This window comes from Pelodiscus sinensis, chromosome 2 (assembly GCF_052426305.1).
Source record: "Pelodiscus sinensis isolate ZL-2025 chromosome 2, ASM5242630v1, whole genome shotgun sequence".
Taxonomy (NCBI): Eukaryota; Metazoa; Chordata; order Testudines; family Trionychidae; genus Pelodiscus; species Pelodiscus sinensis.
The window spans coordinates 119,878,014-119,896,560 of record NC_143053.1 but is presented as its reverse complement, the minus strand read 5'-3'; the positions used below and the strand labels follow the sequence as shown (position 1 = coordinate 119,896,560).

At 44.4% G+C, this 18,547-nt stretch overlaps 1 protein-coding gene across 2 annotated transcripts in view; it reads right to left on the bottom strand.

The window, feature by feature from the left end:
- The window catches only part of WRNIP1 (WRN helicase interacting protein 1), a 42,556-nt gene that overhangs the window by 9,492 nt on the left and 14,517 nt on the right, over positions 1–18,547 (bottom strand). For both annotated transcript variants that reach the window (XM_075921355.2, XM_014569769.4), the window contains exon 4: positions 4,801–5,030. In XM_075921355.2, coding sequence (XP_075777470.2) covers positions 4,801–5,030 — 230 coding nt within the window. The remainder of the gene's footprint in view (positions 1–4,800; positions 5,031–18,547) is intronic.

The following is an 18,547-nucleotide window of genomic DNA, read 5'->3' as shown; positions in this document are numbered from 1 at the left end:
ATGTGTAACCGAAAGGCAGTGTTGTATCAATTCATCCATTAACACCAATAAATGTGTCTCTATTTATGAGTGCTCCCCAGTCTGTGTCTTTCTGGTATCATGCTTAGAGGTGGGGATCTCCTTTTTTACATCTGGATTTGTACAGTGCCATGCGCAATAGGGTCCTGCTACATGAATGGGATTCCTAGGCGCTATGGTAATAGAAATAATATAAGATGAACACTGCACAAAAGCCAGTACAGGCAGTCCCCGAGTTACGCGGATCCGACTTATGTCGGATCCGCAGTTACGAACGGGGCTTTTCTTGCCCCGGAGGACAGGAGCGGCGGGATGCCCAGATGCACCGCGGTCCCGCCGCCCGCGTCCTACGGGGCGAGAAAAGCTGCTCCGCGTCTCCCTGGTCTGCTGGGGGGAGCCCCCCCAGCAGACCAGGGAGACGCAGAGCAAAGCAGCGAAGCATGCGGGCAGCGGGACAGCCCAGACGCACCACGGTGCCGCCGCCTGGGTCCTCCACGGCTTTGCTCCGCGTCTCCCTGGTCTGCTGGGGGGGGCGGGGCGCAGCTAGTGCGCCCCCCCCCACCCCCCAGGCAGACCAGGCTTTTCTCGCCGACGATGCCTGGGGTAGAGCAGCTGGGGCGCTGCCAGGTTGGTCCCGCAGCGCCCCTCCTCGGCGCTACTGGACCAACCCGGCAGCACCCCAGCTGCTCTGCCCCACGTGTCCCCAAGTCAGCCGCTGCTGAAACTGACCAGCGGCTGACTACAGGAAGCCCGAGGCAGGGTTGCTCTGCCCCGGCTTTCTGGAATCAGCCGCTGATCAGTTTCAGCAGCGGCTGACTTGGGGACACCTGGGGTAGAGCAGCTGGGGTGCTGCCGGCTTGGTTCCCGCAGCGCTGAGGTGCGGCACTGCGGAGACCTACCCGGCAGCGCCCCAGCTGCTCTGTCCCAGGCGTCCAAATTCAGCTGCTGTTGAAACTGATCAGCGGCTGATTCCAGGAAGCCCAGGGCAGAGCAACCCTGCCTCGGGCTTCCTGTAGTCGGCCGCTGGTCAGTTTCAGCAGCGGCTGAGTCTGGACGCCAGTTCCGACTTACATACAAATTAAACTTAAGAACAAACCTACAGTCCCTATCTTGTACGTAACCCGGGGACCGCCTGTACTTTATCAGCCATTATACCCATTTAATTAAACTGAAATAAAATCAAGATAAAAAACTACAAGATGACCAGAATCACTTGCTCCGCTCATATCCATTGGGACATTACAAAAGCCACAGCATACAACTGGTGCCTGAGTTTCATAAGAACCACTTCTTTCTCTACAATATGAAATCCAGTCTTCCCTGGTGTGCGCACATATGCACACAGAGTAGCATCCCCATGAGGGGATGAGTTTATACAGTTTGAGTTGAGAGTGTCTTGCTCTTTAGGCTTCTGGGTAGTGGCTGGTAGAAGTACACTATGAAAGAAAATAATAAACCTCAATATTTATTTGACCATATTTGCATAAGATGACAAGAACTCTCAATTTCAAATAACATCTGATTAATATCACTAAACCACCTGGCATTAGCTAAATGCAGAGTTATTAACACCGTTTATGGTGGTAATAATTTCCATTCACCACTGTTAGGCCAAATACATTTCTTGGGACATATTCTACTGGAAGGGCTATCTTAATTCAGCATGTGCCAGTCAGAGCATATGGTAAGAAATTCTATATCTATACAGTACCTACTGTCCAGAATCACTTTACACAATATATACCTAAAGCATTACTGAACTGCAGTAAGTCTAGCATTAAAGGCAATGCTCAAGATTATACATGTTACAGAGTAGTGAGAAGGGAAATGCTGTAGCAAGATACATTAAGGCAAACCCCATCTCTTACAAAATACATCATGGGCTCTTTAACACACAGAGCACACAATTTTTACCTTTAAGAAGTCAATGTATGATATACCCTTGCAGGTCAATTGAATGGAACCCAGTGTATTTACCACAATGTCAAGCAGCTGATCTAATATGCTTTATTTGAATTAGTGGCTTCAGAGAGACACATACTATGGCATCTAGATACATTTCCAACTAGACAAACTGAGGAAGCTGAGGGCACGCAGCACATCACCAGAGGTAACGTGCATTTCAAAGGACACTAGGCCATAAAGAGACAGCAAAATGACAAACAGTGGGAAAGATACATAACATAGTAGTGAACCCAGGAAAGTGAAACAAAAAACAGGACTATGTAGCACTTTAAAGACAAACAAAATGGTTTATTATTAAGATGGTGACGAGTTTTCGTGGGCCAGACCCACTTCCTCAGATCAAAAGTGGGTCTGGCCCACGAAAGCTCATCACCTAATAAACCATCTTGTTAGTCTTTAAAGTGCTACATAGTCCTGTTTTTTGTTTCAGCTACACCAGACTAACACGGCTACATTTCTATTAGGAAAGTGAAGTTTGTCATTTGTTTCCTTAACTGCCACAATTTCATCTCCCTTCTATCTCTAGATACTACACTGCTCTTTTTGCTGTTTACCACTGATCTGTTAACTCTGTCTTCACTGCCCCACCCACCCAACCAGTTGCTAGATGGATGTCCTTTAAATAAAGATTGTTTTCTTAGATCACAGTTTCTCTTTGTAACAGAAACCTTAAAGGCACATGCAAAGCTTTCTTTTTTTAAACAACAACAAATCCAACCACAAATCTATCATCACAGATCTGGTAAGTGTTGTAATTGGAGATAATCCATCTTAATAGATCTACCTCAAAATTAAGTCAATCCATTTTCTAAACTTTTCTTGACACAATTATTAGAAGCTAAGATGCAAGATCATTCACATATTTCCAACAGACTACCACATAAATTGTTATGTATAAGGAAACATCTAATCCTCAGTATTCGATCTTTAATTCTCACATCTCCAGCATAAAAAGGTACCAATAGCCAACACTGGAGATACATGATGTTGCCAAGTCACGAATTCAGCAAGAGCTGGTATCAAATTAGGAATCCTTATACGCAGTTATACCTACATGGCCAGACATTAGCAAACCACAAAATTCATTACCATATAAAGCAACTCCAAAAATAAAGTGAACCACTCAGATTTTCAAACTGTATTTTGTTGTGTATATGAGAACTTAAAGACATTTCAGAAAGAATAAAATGCCACTGAAGCCAACTTACCTACAAAATAAGCATTTAATGTAAAACATCCTTCTCTCCAAAACACCTACCAAACAAACCAAATACATAACAGCAACAACACAACTACTGTCGAATTTTTAGTGACCTTTAGTCGTGCCAATGTCAACTAATGTTGTCTAATCCCACCCTCCCCACCCCAGCCCACCCCCCAACAACATACATCATTACAGTCACTAATTTATTTCTGGATCCCATGTAAGATATTTGCTGTGTTTTTCATAAAACATGTAATTTTCCATCCTTCAGAATGATTATCTTTCTTTGAAAATGCTTATAGTGCTAAACAAGTATTATACTGCTCTAAAGCCTGTTTCTCAGCTTAAAGAAGACAACCATTTTGCCCTTCCCATAATGCTAAATAAGAAAGGGGTCCCAGCAGAGGAGAAGGAGGTTCTTGGGATCCTGATATGAAAAAGGTAGAGGAGATCCACTGCTCTAAAGATTTAGACATGCAGCAGTCCTGTAAAAGAAAGGTAACTTGGTTATGTGAATGGCAATATTTCAACACAGCTACTACTGCATCAGGCCTTACACATCCCCATAATACCAGGGCTCAGAGGAGACCTAGAATTAGCGGAAAAGAAAGTTTCCCTCACTGGAACTGAAAAGGCTCCTAAACTCTTGCTAGACTCCAAAAAACAGCACTCTTGAGATTAGACTGGGACTCGGAGCACTGGTGTTTTGCAAATGGCAGCATCCGGAAGAAAGCACCCAGATCAGACATGAGCAATGGATTATTTCCATGAAAGCACGTGCCAACATAGGTGCTGGAACTAGGGGTACTGGCTTGAGGTGATTTCCATTACATTCAGGGTTTACACTTTAGTTCAAAGGCTCTCTGCTCCCTCACTACACAAACTGTTTCAGCACACCTGTGTGGTACTCTCTTCTGGTCATGTGTTTGGGGTTCAACCAAACAAACGACATTAAAAACGGCAGTTAATAAACATTAGGCTAATTCAAAAAAATGCTTTGAAATGACATGTTCTGTGACAAAGATCAGCAAACTGCTTCCTCAATTTCCTATCAACATTTTAACTACTCAAATGATTTTATTTGAAACAGCAGCATTTTTGGATGCCGACTAGAAAAATCCATGACCAACCTTGCCCAAACCGCTATTACCACTTTGTACTAAAGTGCACATTCGGCTTCAATGACTTCCTCTAGGCTCCATATGGAGGGGACACATCAGTCACTTGTTTTCACCCTCTCTTGCACATTTACCACATCAGGGGACCTAGGTTTTTACCAACAAATGCCTAGGAGAACCGTGTCTGAATTCGGCCAAAACAGGAAACAGAAATAACCCAGCTTGACTTTCAGTTCTCAGGACAATTTTGCATAACTGGCAATTAGAATAAAGCTGGAAACAATTGATCTGGTCAATAAGAGAAATAAGAAATCCCACAATATCTTTGTGGGGGGGGAGGAGAAAAGATATCAGATCTTTTTTCAGAGCAGAACAATTCAAGACTAAAATCTTAAAATCAGTGACAGTTGGGAAAGGTAAGAAATAATTCATAAGATATAAAATTATATAAATCAGCCCTTGCTGCATAGAACTACCTTCAGGATAACCACTCACCTGCTCGGTCATACAGTATATGGGATCGCTGCAGTCCTTCCTTCACGTGGTCTTCTGTTATAAAAACTCCATCCACAGAGCAACCTTGTGTGCTAGCCTGATGAGAGGTTTGCCCTGCAGTTAATCTGGCCTGAATAGCCAACTGGAGTCCATTTAGTGCAGTTCTTGCATCACCATCACACAGGAAAGCTAGAGTGCTTACAGCTTTTTCTTCAATGTACACAGGGGGTCTGCAACAGAATTAGCCCACATTCTTTTACATTCTTTTCTTTGCAAATAACTCACAATGTTACTTTTTAATAGCATTCACTGAGAAGCCTCTGGATTTAAAGAGCTGTCCTTTAATTCATGCCATTGTGCTGAAGTATTGCAAGGACTCTGAGAACGGTATGTGACCTATGTGCCATGCATGTTATAATGCTTATGCATAATGGCATGTGTAAAAGCTGCAATGGAAGTTTTCAACCATCTCTGAACTTCCTTGCTGTTGTATCATGCAAGCAAGATAGTAACAAACTTCAACAGGCCTTTATTTACCAAAGGTGAAACCTCTTTACAAAGCTGCTGCTGCTCCCCTCTGTAACTCTCGCTCATCCCTGGCTCATCTCCTCCCCCCTCCTTCCTGTGCTTCCAGATTCCCAACAGCCAATGCTACCAGTTCTAATAATTACAGGCAGCATCTAAAACACCACATTCCCTCCTCTCTTAAGAAGCTCTCTCTATTATAAAATAAACATAGTTGTTCTAACCACAGCAACAGATATGGAACAAGACACTATACTGTTGGCAGAAATATTACACTGAAAACACTGTAAATACTACATAACATAGTCTCCAGTCCAGACAAGTGGTTGTCTATGTTTGACAGATCATGTCTCAAACCCCGGTTCCAGTGCAATGTCTTGTTGTGTTGGTGCTACGGTGAAATCATACAATGCGGGCTGGGTGTTGGCTTCATCTTCTCTTGGTGCACAGGCAGGTGCAAGATAAGAAGCATTCCATACCCACCCATCAGGAAGTCGATAGGTGTAAGGTCCTTTCTTTTCTATGATTTTAAGAGGAGATGTGAATTTATGGTCCCCTTTGCATAAAATTCCAGGTTTTCTTACTCTAATGAAGGAACCACACACAAATTTTGGTTCCTTAGCACCCCGCCGTTTGTCTGTGAAAGCCTTATACTTTGCTTGCTTCTGTTCAACTGTTTTTCTCACAGCATCCTCATTTGGTGCATCAGGTCTTACCTTTAACAATTCAGCAATGTTCAGTTTTAGCATTCATCTGTTTTCCATGCAATAACTCTGAAGGCGATCTTTGCATTGTGGCATGTCGTGTAGCCCTGTTACTACCTTGCTTGCATGATGCAACATTTTGGCGACGAGGATGGGATTTGCCTGAAGGTGTGGCAGAAACATTTACAGCGCACCTTATCTGTTCTGGAATATGTGCAGTAGTGATTTTGTCCACACTCAGCACAGTAACATCTGGTATTGTAACTGCATGCACTGCATGTAACTGTTGATTGGACTGGCTACTGCAGCATACCTTAGCAAAATGACCAATCTTTTGGCAGTGATTGCACTGAGCTACTTTTGCAGGACATCTTGTGTAGCTTGCAAGGTGTTGTGGGGATCCACAGTGAAAGAATGCTTTTGCTGTGCTTTGAATTTGCCGATTCTGTGGTTTTCCCTTGTGATTGTTTGTCTGCAGCAATAGTGGACTTTTCTGCAAAGGAGTCACAGCCTGGACTGGGCCTCCTGTATCCTTGCTCATTATTTTGGCTTCTGCTATAGCTGACTCAACCTAGGTAGCAATGGTTATTGCCTTTTCCAGTGTGAGTTGTGGTTCTAGAAGCAAGCGTTCCCTTACACGAAGCATGGTTGTTTTCTCAATGAGCTGGTCTCTAACCATCTCATCTGCCATATTCCCAAAGTCACAAGTTACAATCAGACTCCTCAGAGAAGCAACATACTGCATTATAGTCTCCCCTGGTTTCTGCTCACGCTGGCAAAATCTGTAGCGATTAGCTACTACATTCACTTTTGGCACAAAAAAGTTCTTTACTGCAATGAGTGCAGTCTCATATTTATCATCGGCAAGGGGAAAAGTGTAAAATATACGCTGCCCTTCTGCTCCAAGGCAATGGATTAGCAGAGCACGCTTTCTTACTTCAGAAATCTCTGTAGCACTGATTGCAAGCAGATAAGTCTCAAATATATGGATCCAGGCAGTAAAAGCAATTGGAGACTCACCTGGGCTTTGCAGAAAGGATGCAGGTGGGTTCAGAGGCAGAAGATCCATCCTCATTGCCAAAATGTTGTATCATGCAAGCAAGGTATTAACAAACTTCAACAAGCCTTTATTTACCAAAGGTGAAACCTCTTTACAAAGGGGCTGTTGCTCCCCTCTGTAGCTCTCACTCAGCCCAGGCTCATCTCCTCCCCCCTCCTTTCTGTTTCCTGTGCTCCCAGATTCCCAACAGCCAGTACTCCCAGTTCTAATAATTACAAGCAGCATCTAAAACACCACACTTGCTTTTGCAGGATTAGACTGGACAAAGACATTTATTCAATGGTAGATTAGCTCTTTTTATGTCTCATCCTGCTTGTTTCCTTGGAATGCTGTGGACTTCACTCAATCAGTATCTAATAAAACATTCATCCTTAGAGGGGGGGCACTGCATAAGAATTCTCACACACAAGAAACATGGTCCATTACCATAAATTTCTCCAAATGCACATTACAGAACAATCAGGTATTATGTAATCAATATGACCTTTGAAACTACTGTAAACAAGAAAAGTGACACCAGATCCCTTTTTAAAGTTAAAAAGCATAGAAGTGGCATTTAAAGTTATACAGTTTCATCTGAAAAGTCTTAGACCATAGAATACAGGTAACACGTAATTGTCTTGGAGCCAAATCTTCATGAGTGTGCACATAAAACTAAGGAATAAAAAAAGTCATTTTGATTTTAATTTCCATTTATAATAATTGTACTAACACTATACCTACAGAAAGCAAAAGATATTCCCATTCCCCAAAACCCCACACAGTATAAACAGACAAAAAAGACTGAGGATTGAGGAGAAAGAGAAACAGAAAGTGACTTGTCCAGGTCCTGCACCAGATCAATGGCAAGCTGGAAACAGAGCCTAGTTCTCCTCCTGACTTTCCATCAAGTGTCCAGTCCAATAGGGAGCAGAAGCTACTGCAGTTTTAAGTGCAGCACAATCAACTCTAAACTGTGCCATTTCCACTACTCAACTGAAAAAAATCAACAGATTCATCAACTGTGGATTAATGCATTGAGACAGGCGAGAGAGGCCCTGACACTCCAGATAATTCAGGATTCACCCACAGCTCTGCACTTCATTCACTGAAAGATTTATTACTATTATCTAAAATGATGTATGAAGAGGCCAGCTACTAATGCCAGCATTTCCAGACCCACGGATCTGCTAATCTTTATTATTTGACCTGGGTCTTTATATGGTTATGATAAATATCTTAGCTGAGTGGACAACAGCTGCAAGAGGCTCTGAAATTACAGGTACAAGGGCAGCAGTAACTAGCTCTCATTTTAGCATAGTCAGAAGCAGCACGGAACAGCAACACCAGATACATATATCAAATTTGTATTCCTCTCATAGGAAATGATTGCTGCAAATTCCCAAGCCAGAAGGCTGTTTTTGCTAAGAAAAAAAAGGAAAAGAAAACGAAAACATAAAACACATACCCTTTGCTGTCACCCTCCTCTGCACCTTAGCACTTTTATCTGAGGAATGCAAATACAGAACATTAATGCTGCTGAAGCCTCAGATGGTGCAGACTGTAGCTTTTGTGCCTCATCTCCTTTGTATGTGGTAGATTTGAGGGAGTGGGAATGACCTATTGAGCTGCATACTCTTGTGTCCTGGCCATCCCCACATTCTCTCCTCCAGTGGTACACAAGGCACCCCACAGAGAAGGGAATGCACATCCGCCACACTGAGATAACCTCATTTCTCAATAACATTTCAGGAGTGGAGGGAGGAGGTGCGGCACGAAAGAAGCTCTGTACAGTACATCTCATTGTAATAATACAACATCACAGTCTCTCTAAATATCAGGTATCAGGGTTCAGCCTTCAGAGCTACAGTTGGCCACTGGGTTTTGTTCCGTTTTGAAACAATCCAGTAAGTGCTAATCAGTCATATCTGAGTAAAAGGTTATTTTTAAAGCACAGCGGGCAGCAAAAGCACTTACACTGCAAGTGCCTACGTCAATGGAGCGCAAGAGCAAACAGCATGCTGTATATTTAAAAAAAACAAAACCAAAATATTTTGGATTTCCCAGTGGGGAAGATTAGAGAGGAGGATTCATAGAATAGTTCCTACAGAGAGCAGGCATTTGCCTCATTTAAAGAAGGCATGAGGTATTTCAGACGTCTTGCTTTCAGAATATGGGCTGACACTGAACCCACATCCAGTGGCTAGGGGTATCAGAGCTCTTAGGAGCAGGGATTATTATTTACTATGTCTGGATAAGCCCCAATCTTGTTGAGGCCTACTAGCCCTTTTGCAATTTGTTAAATACTAATACATTTGAGTTCTATTCTTGGTTCTGCTATTGACTCATTGTATGACCTCAGCCTCTCAGTGCCTCTTTTTTACTGACAAGGTGCTTATATAACCCGCTACATTGTCATGACTGGGACAACAATCCTTACCCTTCTTGGTAAAGTGCTTCAAGATCTATGGCTGATGTAGAAGTGATAATCTTATTTCTATGAAATCAACATTATACCGACTGTGACCTAATAAAGTTACTTTAAATAAAAAAGGTTCAATACTACTACATTGTAGAAAATTTACACTGTATAATACAACAAATTTTTACCAGCTCCATTATTATTTATTAAAAGTAAATAATATGATTAATGTTCTGACATGATTGAGACATCAAGCTCTGTACCCAACATATTATTTATTATGCTAAAATTCATCATTGGAATAGGAGAACATCTTAATTAATACCACAAGTATTACAATGACATTGTATTGACAAGTGAAAAGTCTGCTTGAAAAAGGAGACAGAGTAAAAGACTGAAAAATATATTCCACTATGGATGTTTTTTAAAAATGACTGAATATTGAAATGAGTGGAGAAACTGCCATGCACGAAACAATTGTGTTTACAATACAGTACAGTCAGTGATTTTATTGGGATTCCAAATCATGGTTTCCTCTCTCCTGCCCCAATATTTTAGTATTAGCCAATTAGCCTGTCATAAGACGGGATTTTCAGGTCTCTCCTCCACGTCGGTCTTCTCTCCTGAGCCGCCAGTCTCTCACTCCGTCTCTCTCTCTCTCTCTCTCTCTCTCTCTCTCTCCTTCTACTGTCTCCCCCACTCTCTCTCAGCTCTCCTCCGCCTCCTGCCTCTCTCTTTCTCTTCTCCTCCCCTTCCTGCCTCTCACTCGGGAGACCACAGAGCCCAAATGGCCGTTTGGGCGCCATACTCCCCGTGCTGCATGGGGAGTATGGAGCCCAAATGGTCGTTTGCTCCCACGCGGCAGCCTGGCTGAGCAGTGCAGAAGTCAGCCGAGCGCCACTGCAGGAGGTGAAAGATGTGACTCAGGCAACAGCGCTGCCCAGAGGGAACAGCCAGCATTTCAGTGTTACAGAGTCACAGACATTGGGCTACTTTTGTTGCAAGGAAACTGGAAATAATAAGATGGGCATTGTATCAGATAATAACGAAAAATGTTTTGGAGGTGTTTTGAAAGTGATTACATTTTTATTAAATTGTGTAAGAAAGTATTGTTATGGAGTTTCGAAGATTTCGCGGAAAACAAAATTTTGTGTGAAATGTGTGTCATTATTCAGCCATGTACAGCGCCCCCGCCCTCCTTCCCCTCCACCGCAAGATCCCACGCAGCGCTCGCCCCCCTTCCTTCGGGCCCCCCCATCCTCCGCTCCAGCCCCACAGCCCCCGATCCCCTCCCAGCTCTGCTTCCTGCCCCCCTTCCGGCCAGCCCCGACCCCCTTCCACTCCCTCCGTAGTGCCCCGCCCCTTTCCCCGCCCTCCCTGGCGTGCTCAGCTGGGTCCCGGCAGAGGAGCAAGCGGCCCTTTGAGGTCCGCGCTCCCCATGCGTGGGGAGCACAGACCGCAAAGGGCCCCTTGCCGCCCTGGGCCCTGCTGAGCAACTATCAATCACCCACCATAGTGGTTGTTGAAGTGTTACTGTGGCAAGGTAGTGGCAGGGTGTGGGGGAGGAGGCAGAGCAGGCATTGCTATGGAAGCTACTGTGAGTGGGAGTTATTTTTAGGAAGCTGGGGAGCTTGAGGTGCCATTGTGTTTGGGGGACCTTACTGTGGGGTAAGGCAGTGGGATGTCACAAGACTGTGCATGTGTGCACTGTGGGGCCTGCCTCTGCGCTGGCCAGGGTACTGTGTGGGCAAGGCCTATGTGGTCATTCGCGGGCTGGGCTGCCTTGCGGGCCTGGGGCTCTGGTTCAGAGAGCGAGGGGAACAGTGACTCACCAGCAGCCTCCACTCTTTCTCTGCTACCGGCAGTGTGCTGGTGTGGCCCCGCCCATGGCTTTATTTTTCAGTGCCACGGCGGGAGGCGAACGGGGGTGTGCTGGCAGCTCCAGGCCCCGCCCCCTGGCCATATACAATGCCCTCCTTCCCCTCCACCGCAAGCTCCCACGCGGCGCTAGCCCCCCTTGCTCCGGGCCCCCCCCATCCTCCGCTCCAGCCCCACAGCCCCCGATCCCCCCCCCCTCGGCTCTGCTTCCCGCCCCCATTCCAGCTAGCCCCGACCCCTTTCCCTCCCTCCGTCGTGACCCGTCCCCTTCCCCTCCCTCCCTGGCGCGCTCGGCTGGGAGTGCTCAGCTGGGTCCCGGCAGAGGAGCAAGCGGCGGCAAGTGGGGCCTGGGGCGGCAAGTGGCCCTTTGGGGTGCGTGGGGAGCGCGGACCCCAAAGGGCCGCTTGCCACCGCTTGCTCCCCCGCCGGGACCCAGCTGAGCGCTCCCAGCTGAGTGCGCCAGGGAGGAAGGGGAAGGGGGAGGAGTGCTGACGTACACGGTCAGGAGGTGTGGCCATGTACGTCAGCGTTATAGACGCAGAGACATTGGGCTACTATATATATATATATATATATATATATATATATATATATATATATATGATTAGAGCGCACCCTTTCCTCAGAGGAAACTGTTTCTTATCGCGATACATTTAAATATTGCATTTTTTCCCTTAAGAATTTCTATTTCAGTATAGATTGTAGCTGTAAGCAGACACTCCATATTAACAGTTTTATACACAGCTTGTTTGCTAATTTTTCAGAGATCCAGATTACAAAGCAGTGTTTAATAATGTCAACACTTTAGTTCCCAAACCTAAACTCATTTTTTTTTAATCCTAGCCTCCCATCCTACACTCAGAAGTTCTAATCCATTCTCTGTCTTTATTCAGTCTCATCCCTGACCGTACATGCCTTAACAATTGAAAGACAGGAATACTACTTTGACCTCTCAACAGATTCATGCTCATCTTACAAATGGACGATCTAATATTTTTGCCAGCCTCCAAAATTAACAGGGAACATACTGGGTGCCAAGCCTTGATGTTCATACCTTGTTACTAGCGATACTTGGAGACAAAAATATAAATAAACAAACAAACAGGGACACCCCAGAAAGTATCACTTACTGACAACAAGCTGGTACTCCAAGTAAGGTGAAGGGAAATCATAATTAGATAGTTTCTCCAAGAGTAAATAACTTGCTAACTTGTCTCCACTGCTAAATCCATCTGAATCTCAACACGAATTACCCTAAAAAATTCTGAGGTGATGTGCGAGATGCTACAAGTGAATGCCAAGGAGTCAAAGTGAGTGTAAACTACTTGTGGAAGTGCTGGAAATACAATAAATACGGTAGCAGGGTTCAATATAAAGTAACCTCTTACTTCTTCAGTGTACAGCCTTAAACCATACAGTTCCACAGCAAGTTATGGCAGTGTACACTGACTTCTCAAGAAGCCAAACAACATCAATTCTGAAGCACCATTTTCAAATAAATTAATTCACTATAACAACAACAAAAATGATGGTACCATAAGTTGCTTCCTCCACTTTACAAGATCTCTTTTGAATCTGGCCCATCATCTCAGCTACAGTATTTGCAGGAAAGTTGGAAAGAATATTGGGATAGGAAAGGAACAACATTCCAAAAGGCTTGAGACCAAAAAGGATATTTTAATCAAGAGGTTTAGGATAAAATGAATAAGTGGAACCGTATTTCACTGATAACAGTATAGTAATTATTAAGCTGAATTGCATGCATCTAGTGGCTGCTAGTGCATAGGACTAGAAATCAGGACTCCTACAGTTTGCTTGACTCAGACTTTACCTTGCTATGTGACCTCTCTATGTTTGTTTTATGGATGTTAGATATCGGTAAGTGAATAGTTGTGTAACCAAATCAAATCTTAGCAGTTACACGACTATTTGGTAGTCCCTGGGGACAGGGCCGGCAGCAGTGTATCAGAGTCAGCAGCAGGGGATGGCAGGTGGAAGCCAATCCACCAGGGAGCTAGTTTAAAAACCAGATCCCCACGCAGACCAGCTGCATGCCATTCCACACTGCTGCCTCTAATACAGAGGCAGCAGTGCAGGATGGCAGCAGTCCCATGGGGAACTCGGACCTCCTACAGATAGGATGCTGCCACGGACCAACCTCTGTCCAGGAGGAGCTCCTCACAGGCACTCCCCCATCCCCTTGCTGATACAGAGGCAGCAAGAGGAGAGTGCATGTAGTTGACAAGACTAACCAATAAGCCCAGGCTTCTCAGTTAATCGTGTAGGCAACTACATGTTGATATCCCTCTTTTATATACATGTTTTATCTAAATCAGAGACAATTAGTGGTTCAGGATCCAAATTAGCATCAACACTACCAAAAAAGAGTCACAGTAGTGTGATTGCTTCATTTACTACAGTACAGTAAACATCTGATAATCCGGCACCTTTAGGACCCAGGGGGTGCCGGATTATCAGATATGTTGGACTATTGGAAGGGGGGGCTATGAGGAGTCTGGGGTAGAGTGGGGGGGATGTGTCCCTCGGCGCTAGTGGACCAACCCAGCAGCACCCCAGCTGCTCTGTTCCAGGCGTCCCCAAGTCAGCCGCTGCTGAAACTGACCAGCGGCTGACTCCGGGAAGCCGTGGGCAGAGCAGCTCCAATGGTCTGGCTGCCCGGAGCACTTCCAGGTTCCAGATGGTGCCGGACCATCAGGAGTGCCAGACCATTGGATGCCAGACCAATGGAGTTTTTACTGTACTAGATATTCATATTTGAACAGCAAAACAGGGAAATATTTAGTTTTTATATATTTTCTCCATATCAAAATGAAGTGATTTTATTGTATCAACTACAATTGGTTATAAACATAGTAAAAGCATCCTGATGGTTAATACCATAAAATCTCGAGTATAATGCACACTTTTTTCCCGTTTTTTTTAGCATCAAAGTCGGGGTGCGCATTATCTATAGGAGTTTTTTTTTTTAAGTTTTAAACTCACCCTCAACAGGCACGAGCTGGGTAGGGTGGGCGGGGGGGGAAGGCACGAACTGGGGGGGGAAGGGCGGCGGGGGCCAGCAGACGCAAGCTCCGCACGCCGGCAGCTGGATGGGGGAGGTTCCCCCAGCAGGCGCGAGCTCAGCGCGCTGGCAGCTGGGTGGGGGAGGCTCAGCACGCATGAGCTCAGCTGGGCAGGGGGACCCCGTGTCAGGCGTGAGCTCAGCGTGTGCGCAAGCTCAGCTGGGCAGGGGACCCTGAGGCAGGTGCAAGCCCCTTTCTTCCTATGCATACTAAAATCTTGAGTATAATGGGGGTGCACGTTATAGATAAGAGTTTAGTTTATTCAAGAATTCTGACCTTTAAAAGGCAGATGCACATTATACATAGGTGCACATTATACTCGAGATTTTATGGAAACTCAATCACAGAGTGTTTTAATATCATATGCCACAAAGAGCCACCGGAGATATGCTAAAGAGCCACTTTCAGTTCATGAGTCTCAGTCTGAGTATCACTGATCTAAGTAGACTAAACTGGATTACAAAAAAATCGTACTTGTAAAGTGAATTAATTTCCTGACATTAATGTTACATTGTATAAGTCCCATGGTCAATATTCTCTAGCAATATTACAAACATTTCCACTGGGCCTTCAGAAGACATTTAGGGGCAAAATCATGCCAGACCACGGTTGCTGGCAGACCAGAGAATGCCAGATTAGAGAGGTTCAACCTGTAGTAAGAGCCCAACAACTGAAAGTATTTGTAGCCTTTCTTTACATTTCAGTAACATGTCTAATATTTGAATAGTAACAGAGAGGTAGCCGTGTTAGTCTGATCTTGCTAAAACAAAAGGAAAAACTATGTAGCACTTTAAAGACGAACAAGATGGTGTAATAGGTGATGAGCTTTCGTGGGCCAGACCCACTTCCTCAGATTATAATATAATCTTTAAATCTTTATAAACTTTAAAGTGCTTTAAAGTTTTTCCTTTTGTCTAATATTTGGTATGGACTTCCTCTCACTCCATCCCTTACTTTTCCTCCACACATTTGTCTGGCTCCTGACTCAAGTTTATAGAGTCTGTCTATCTCTGAATCTGTCTGCCTGCGCGTCCATTTGTTCAAGAACTCCTCCTAAACAGCAAGAGCTAGGACCACCAAATTTGGCAGCTTCCTCTTCTCCTAACTTAAAGCAAGGTCAGAGTTTGGTTGTGGCAGGAAAATGGGATGTTCCTGGAATTTGACTTTTTTCCTATAACATGGAAAGAGAGGAGGCTGATCAGAGGGATTAGATATTGCATAGTCACCACTAGGGGCAGCAGGCAAACGAGACAGCTACACTGCAGAGTGAGAGGGAAGCCACACCAGGAAGGGAAGCCACACCAGGGCCAGCTGGACTCCATCTTGCTGGCCACCAGCCCCAGTAATTGGCCTCCCTACCCCAAACTCCCCACCTCCTCCAGCCCCACTGCTGGACTGGGACGGGAGGGGGAAGATGCGTACCCACAGGTGGCTCCCCAGTACCGCTGGGCCCACTCAGTGTGCCACAATGGCACCCCAATTGCCGGGAGGCCTCCACGCCATCCCCACTGCCTCCGCCCGAGCCCGGGTCCATGGAATGCTGCCAGGAGGCCTCCATGCTATCTTCCACTTCACCTCCAGGCCCAGGTAATGCCGGGTAAGTCTTTTAGAACTAAGTACTCTATCCAATGTAAGCATGAGACTGATAAAAGATTTAATTACCACCCTCGTCTATATCACAACAATTTCATTTTTCAGGGGTCACTTATGGCCTTAAGTGGGTTTTAAAAATTGCATTAAAGAGGTAGTTTTATGGAGGTGGAATTTGGAGGCAACCCTATTGGCACGTGCTTCAAGGAGCTCCAGAGGGTACTTCCATTGTTGCAGCCAGAGGCACCTATCTTCCTAGGACAAGAACTTTTAGCTCCCGGGCAAGATGAAGTCCAGCACATGCTGTTATGCTTTCACGTCGCAGTCTCCATTGGTATCTGCTCAAGCCAGAGCAGCTAATGATCCAACCAGCAAATCAAACTGGAGACAAATCCAGGTCACGTGCCACCCAAGGCACATTGCTCTTATGCTATGACAAGCTCTTAACATATACATCTTTTGTGTACCCTAGCTAGTCCATCACATGGCTCAGTGGGGGCATGTACCACACTTTCAGAAATTCTGCTTTAAACTAAAGATTCTCTCCATCCCTCAGTTTCAGGGGAAACTTCATTTTATATAGGAACATCACAGAAAACATTTAGGCCTTGGGACTGCATCCAAACTTGTGTGCTTATCTCCCAGGGTAGCATAATGAACTATCAGCTATCTGCATCTACTGCTAGATGTATCTTGGGGGTGATGGAGAAGAATGGCAAGGAAGAATGAGATGAAAGTAACAGGGGTGAGAGGTAAGAGGGAACATGAAGTGAAAAGAGAGACTTAGGGGGACAGAAGAAAAGCAAACAATAGAAAAGACAAATAAGATCATAAGAACATAAGAACGGCCGTACTGGGTCAGACCAAAGGTCCATCTAGCCCAGTATTCTGTTTACCGACAGTGGCCAGCACCAGGTGCCCCAGAGAGGGTGGACCGAAGACAATGATCAAGCGATTTGTCTCCTGCCATCCCTCTCCAGCCTCTGACTAACAGAGGCCAAGGACACCATTTTATCCCCTGGCTAATAGCCTTTTATGGACCTAACCTCCATGAATTTATCCAGCTTCTCTTTAAACTCTATTATAGTCCTAGCCTTCACAGCCTCCTCTGGCAAGGAGTTCCACAGTGTGAAGAAGAATTTCCTTTTATTAGTTTTAAACCTGCTACCCATTAATTTCATTTGGTGTCCTCTAGTTCTTCTATTATGGGAACTATTAAATAACTTTTCTTTATCAGCCCTCTCCACACCACTCATGATTTTATAGACTTCTATCATATCCCCCCCCAGTCTTCTCTTTTCTAAACTGAAAAGTCCCAGTCTCTTTAGCCTCTCCTCATATGGGACCCGTTCCAAACCCCTAATCATTTTAGTTGCCCTTTTCTGAACCCTTTCCAAGGCCAAAATATCTTTTTTGAGGTGAAGAGACCACATCTGTACACAGTATTCAAGATGTGGGCATAACATAGTTTTATACAGGAGCAGTAAGATATTCTGGGTCTTATTTTCTATCCCTTTCCTAATAATTCCTAGCATCCTATTTGCCTTTTTGACCGCTGCTGCACTCTGTGTGGAAGTTTTCAGAGAACTGTCCACGATAACTCCAAGATCTCTTTCCTAATTTGTCGTAGCCAAATTAGCCCCCATCATACTGTACGTATAGTTGGGGTTATTTTTCCCGATGTGCAGAGAAAAGAGACAAGATGCATAGAAAAGGATATTTTTGGACCAATACGAGCACCATCTGTCAGCCAGACAAGGAAGCAGGAAAGGCCAGGAAAGAGCTAAAAAAATAAATATTTAAAAGTTGGAGTTTCATCCTTATTTTTTAAAAGCTGATGCCCCATTTTTGTCACTGGTTGGGGGGACTGTCCCTCATGGAAAAATTCCTGATACTCTGCTAGACAGGCATCTTTTGACTCTGTGTTGCTTAATTCATCCAGAGCTAGTGGAAGGTTTCAGATACGAAATCAAGTGAAATCCAACCCGCCAAATGCAACTGAAACTATGCTTGTAGTTTAATCCCATATACAAAGGAAAGTCTCCAAACTGGTCAGGGTGCAGTCGCAAACACAGCTGTGCTGTTACATTTAAGTTGACATGCAGCCCTCCCTTCTCCAAGCTACAATTCACATCCTAGTGTAATATATAAAAGCAACAAATGTGTGTCCTAAATAAAGTAACAGAATTTCCTCCTTTGTTGCCCTAAACTGTACAATATAGGAATTCACATTGCCCATGTAATACAACAGAAATAAAGGCAAAATTCATTTTCTGAGGCTGTATCTTTCTCACTTTCTATATCTACAGTGGTGTTCCTGCATTGATTCTTATTTCCTAGATTAAGCACTAGTGTGGAAACAAATGGAATAATTAAAAAAAAATTAAATACAGCTATAAACTATTTTGAATTCATTAGCTGCCCATTTTAAGACGAGAACTACAAATAATTTCCAGTATGGGAAAGAGGGAGCAAAACAGAGAATTTGTTTTCCAATAAAACATTA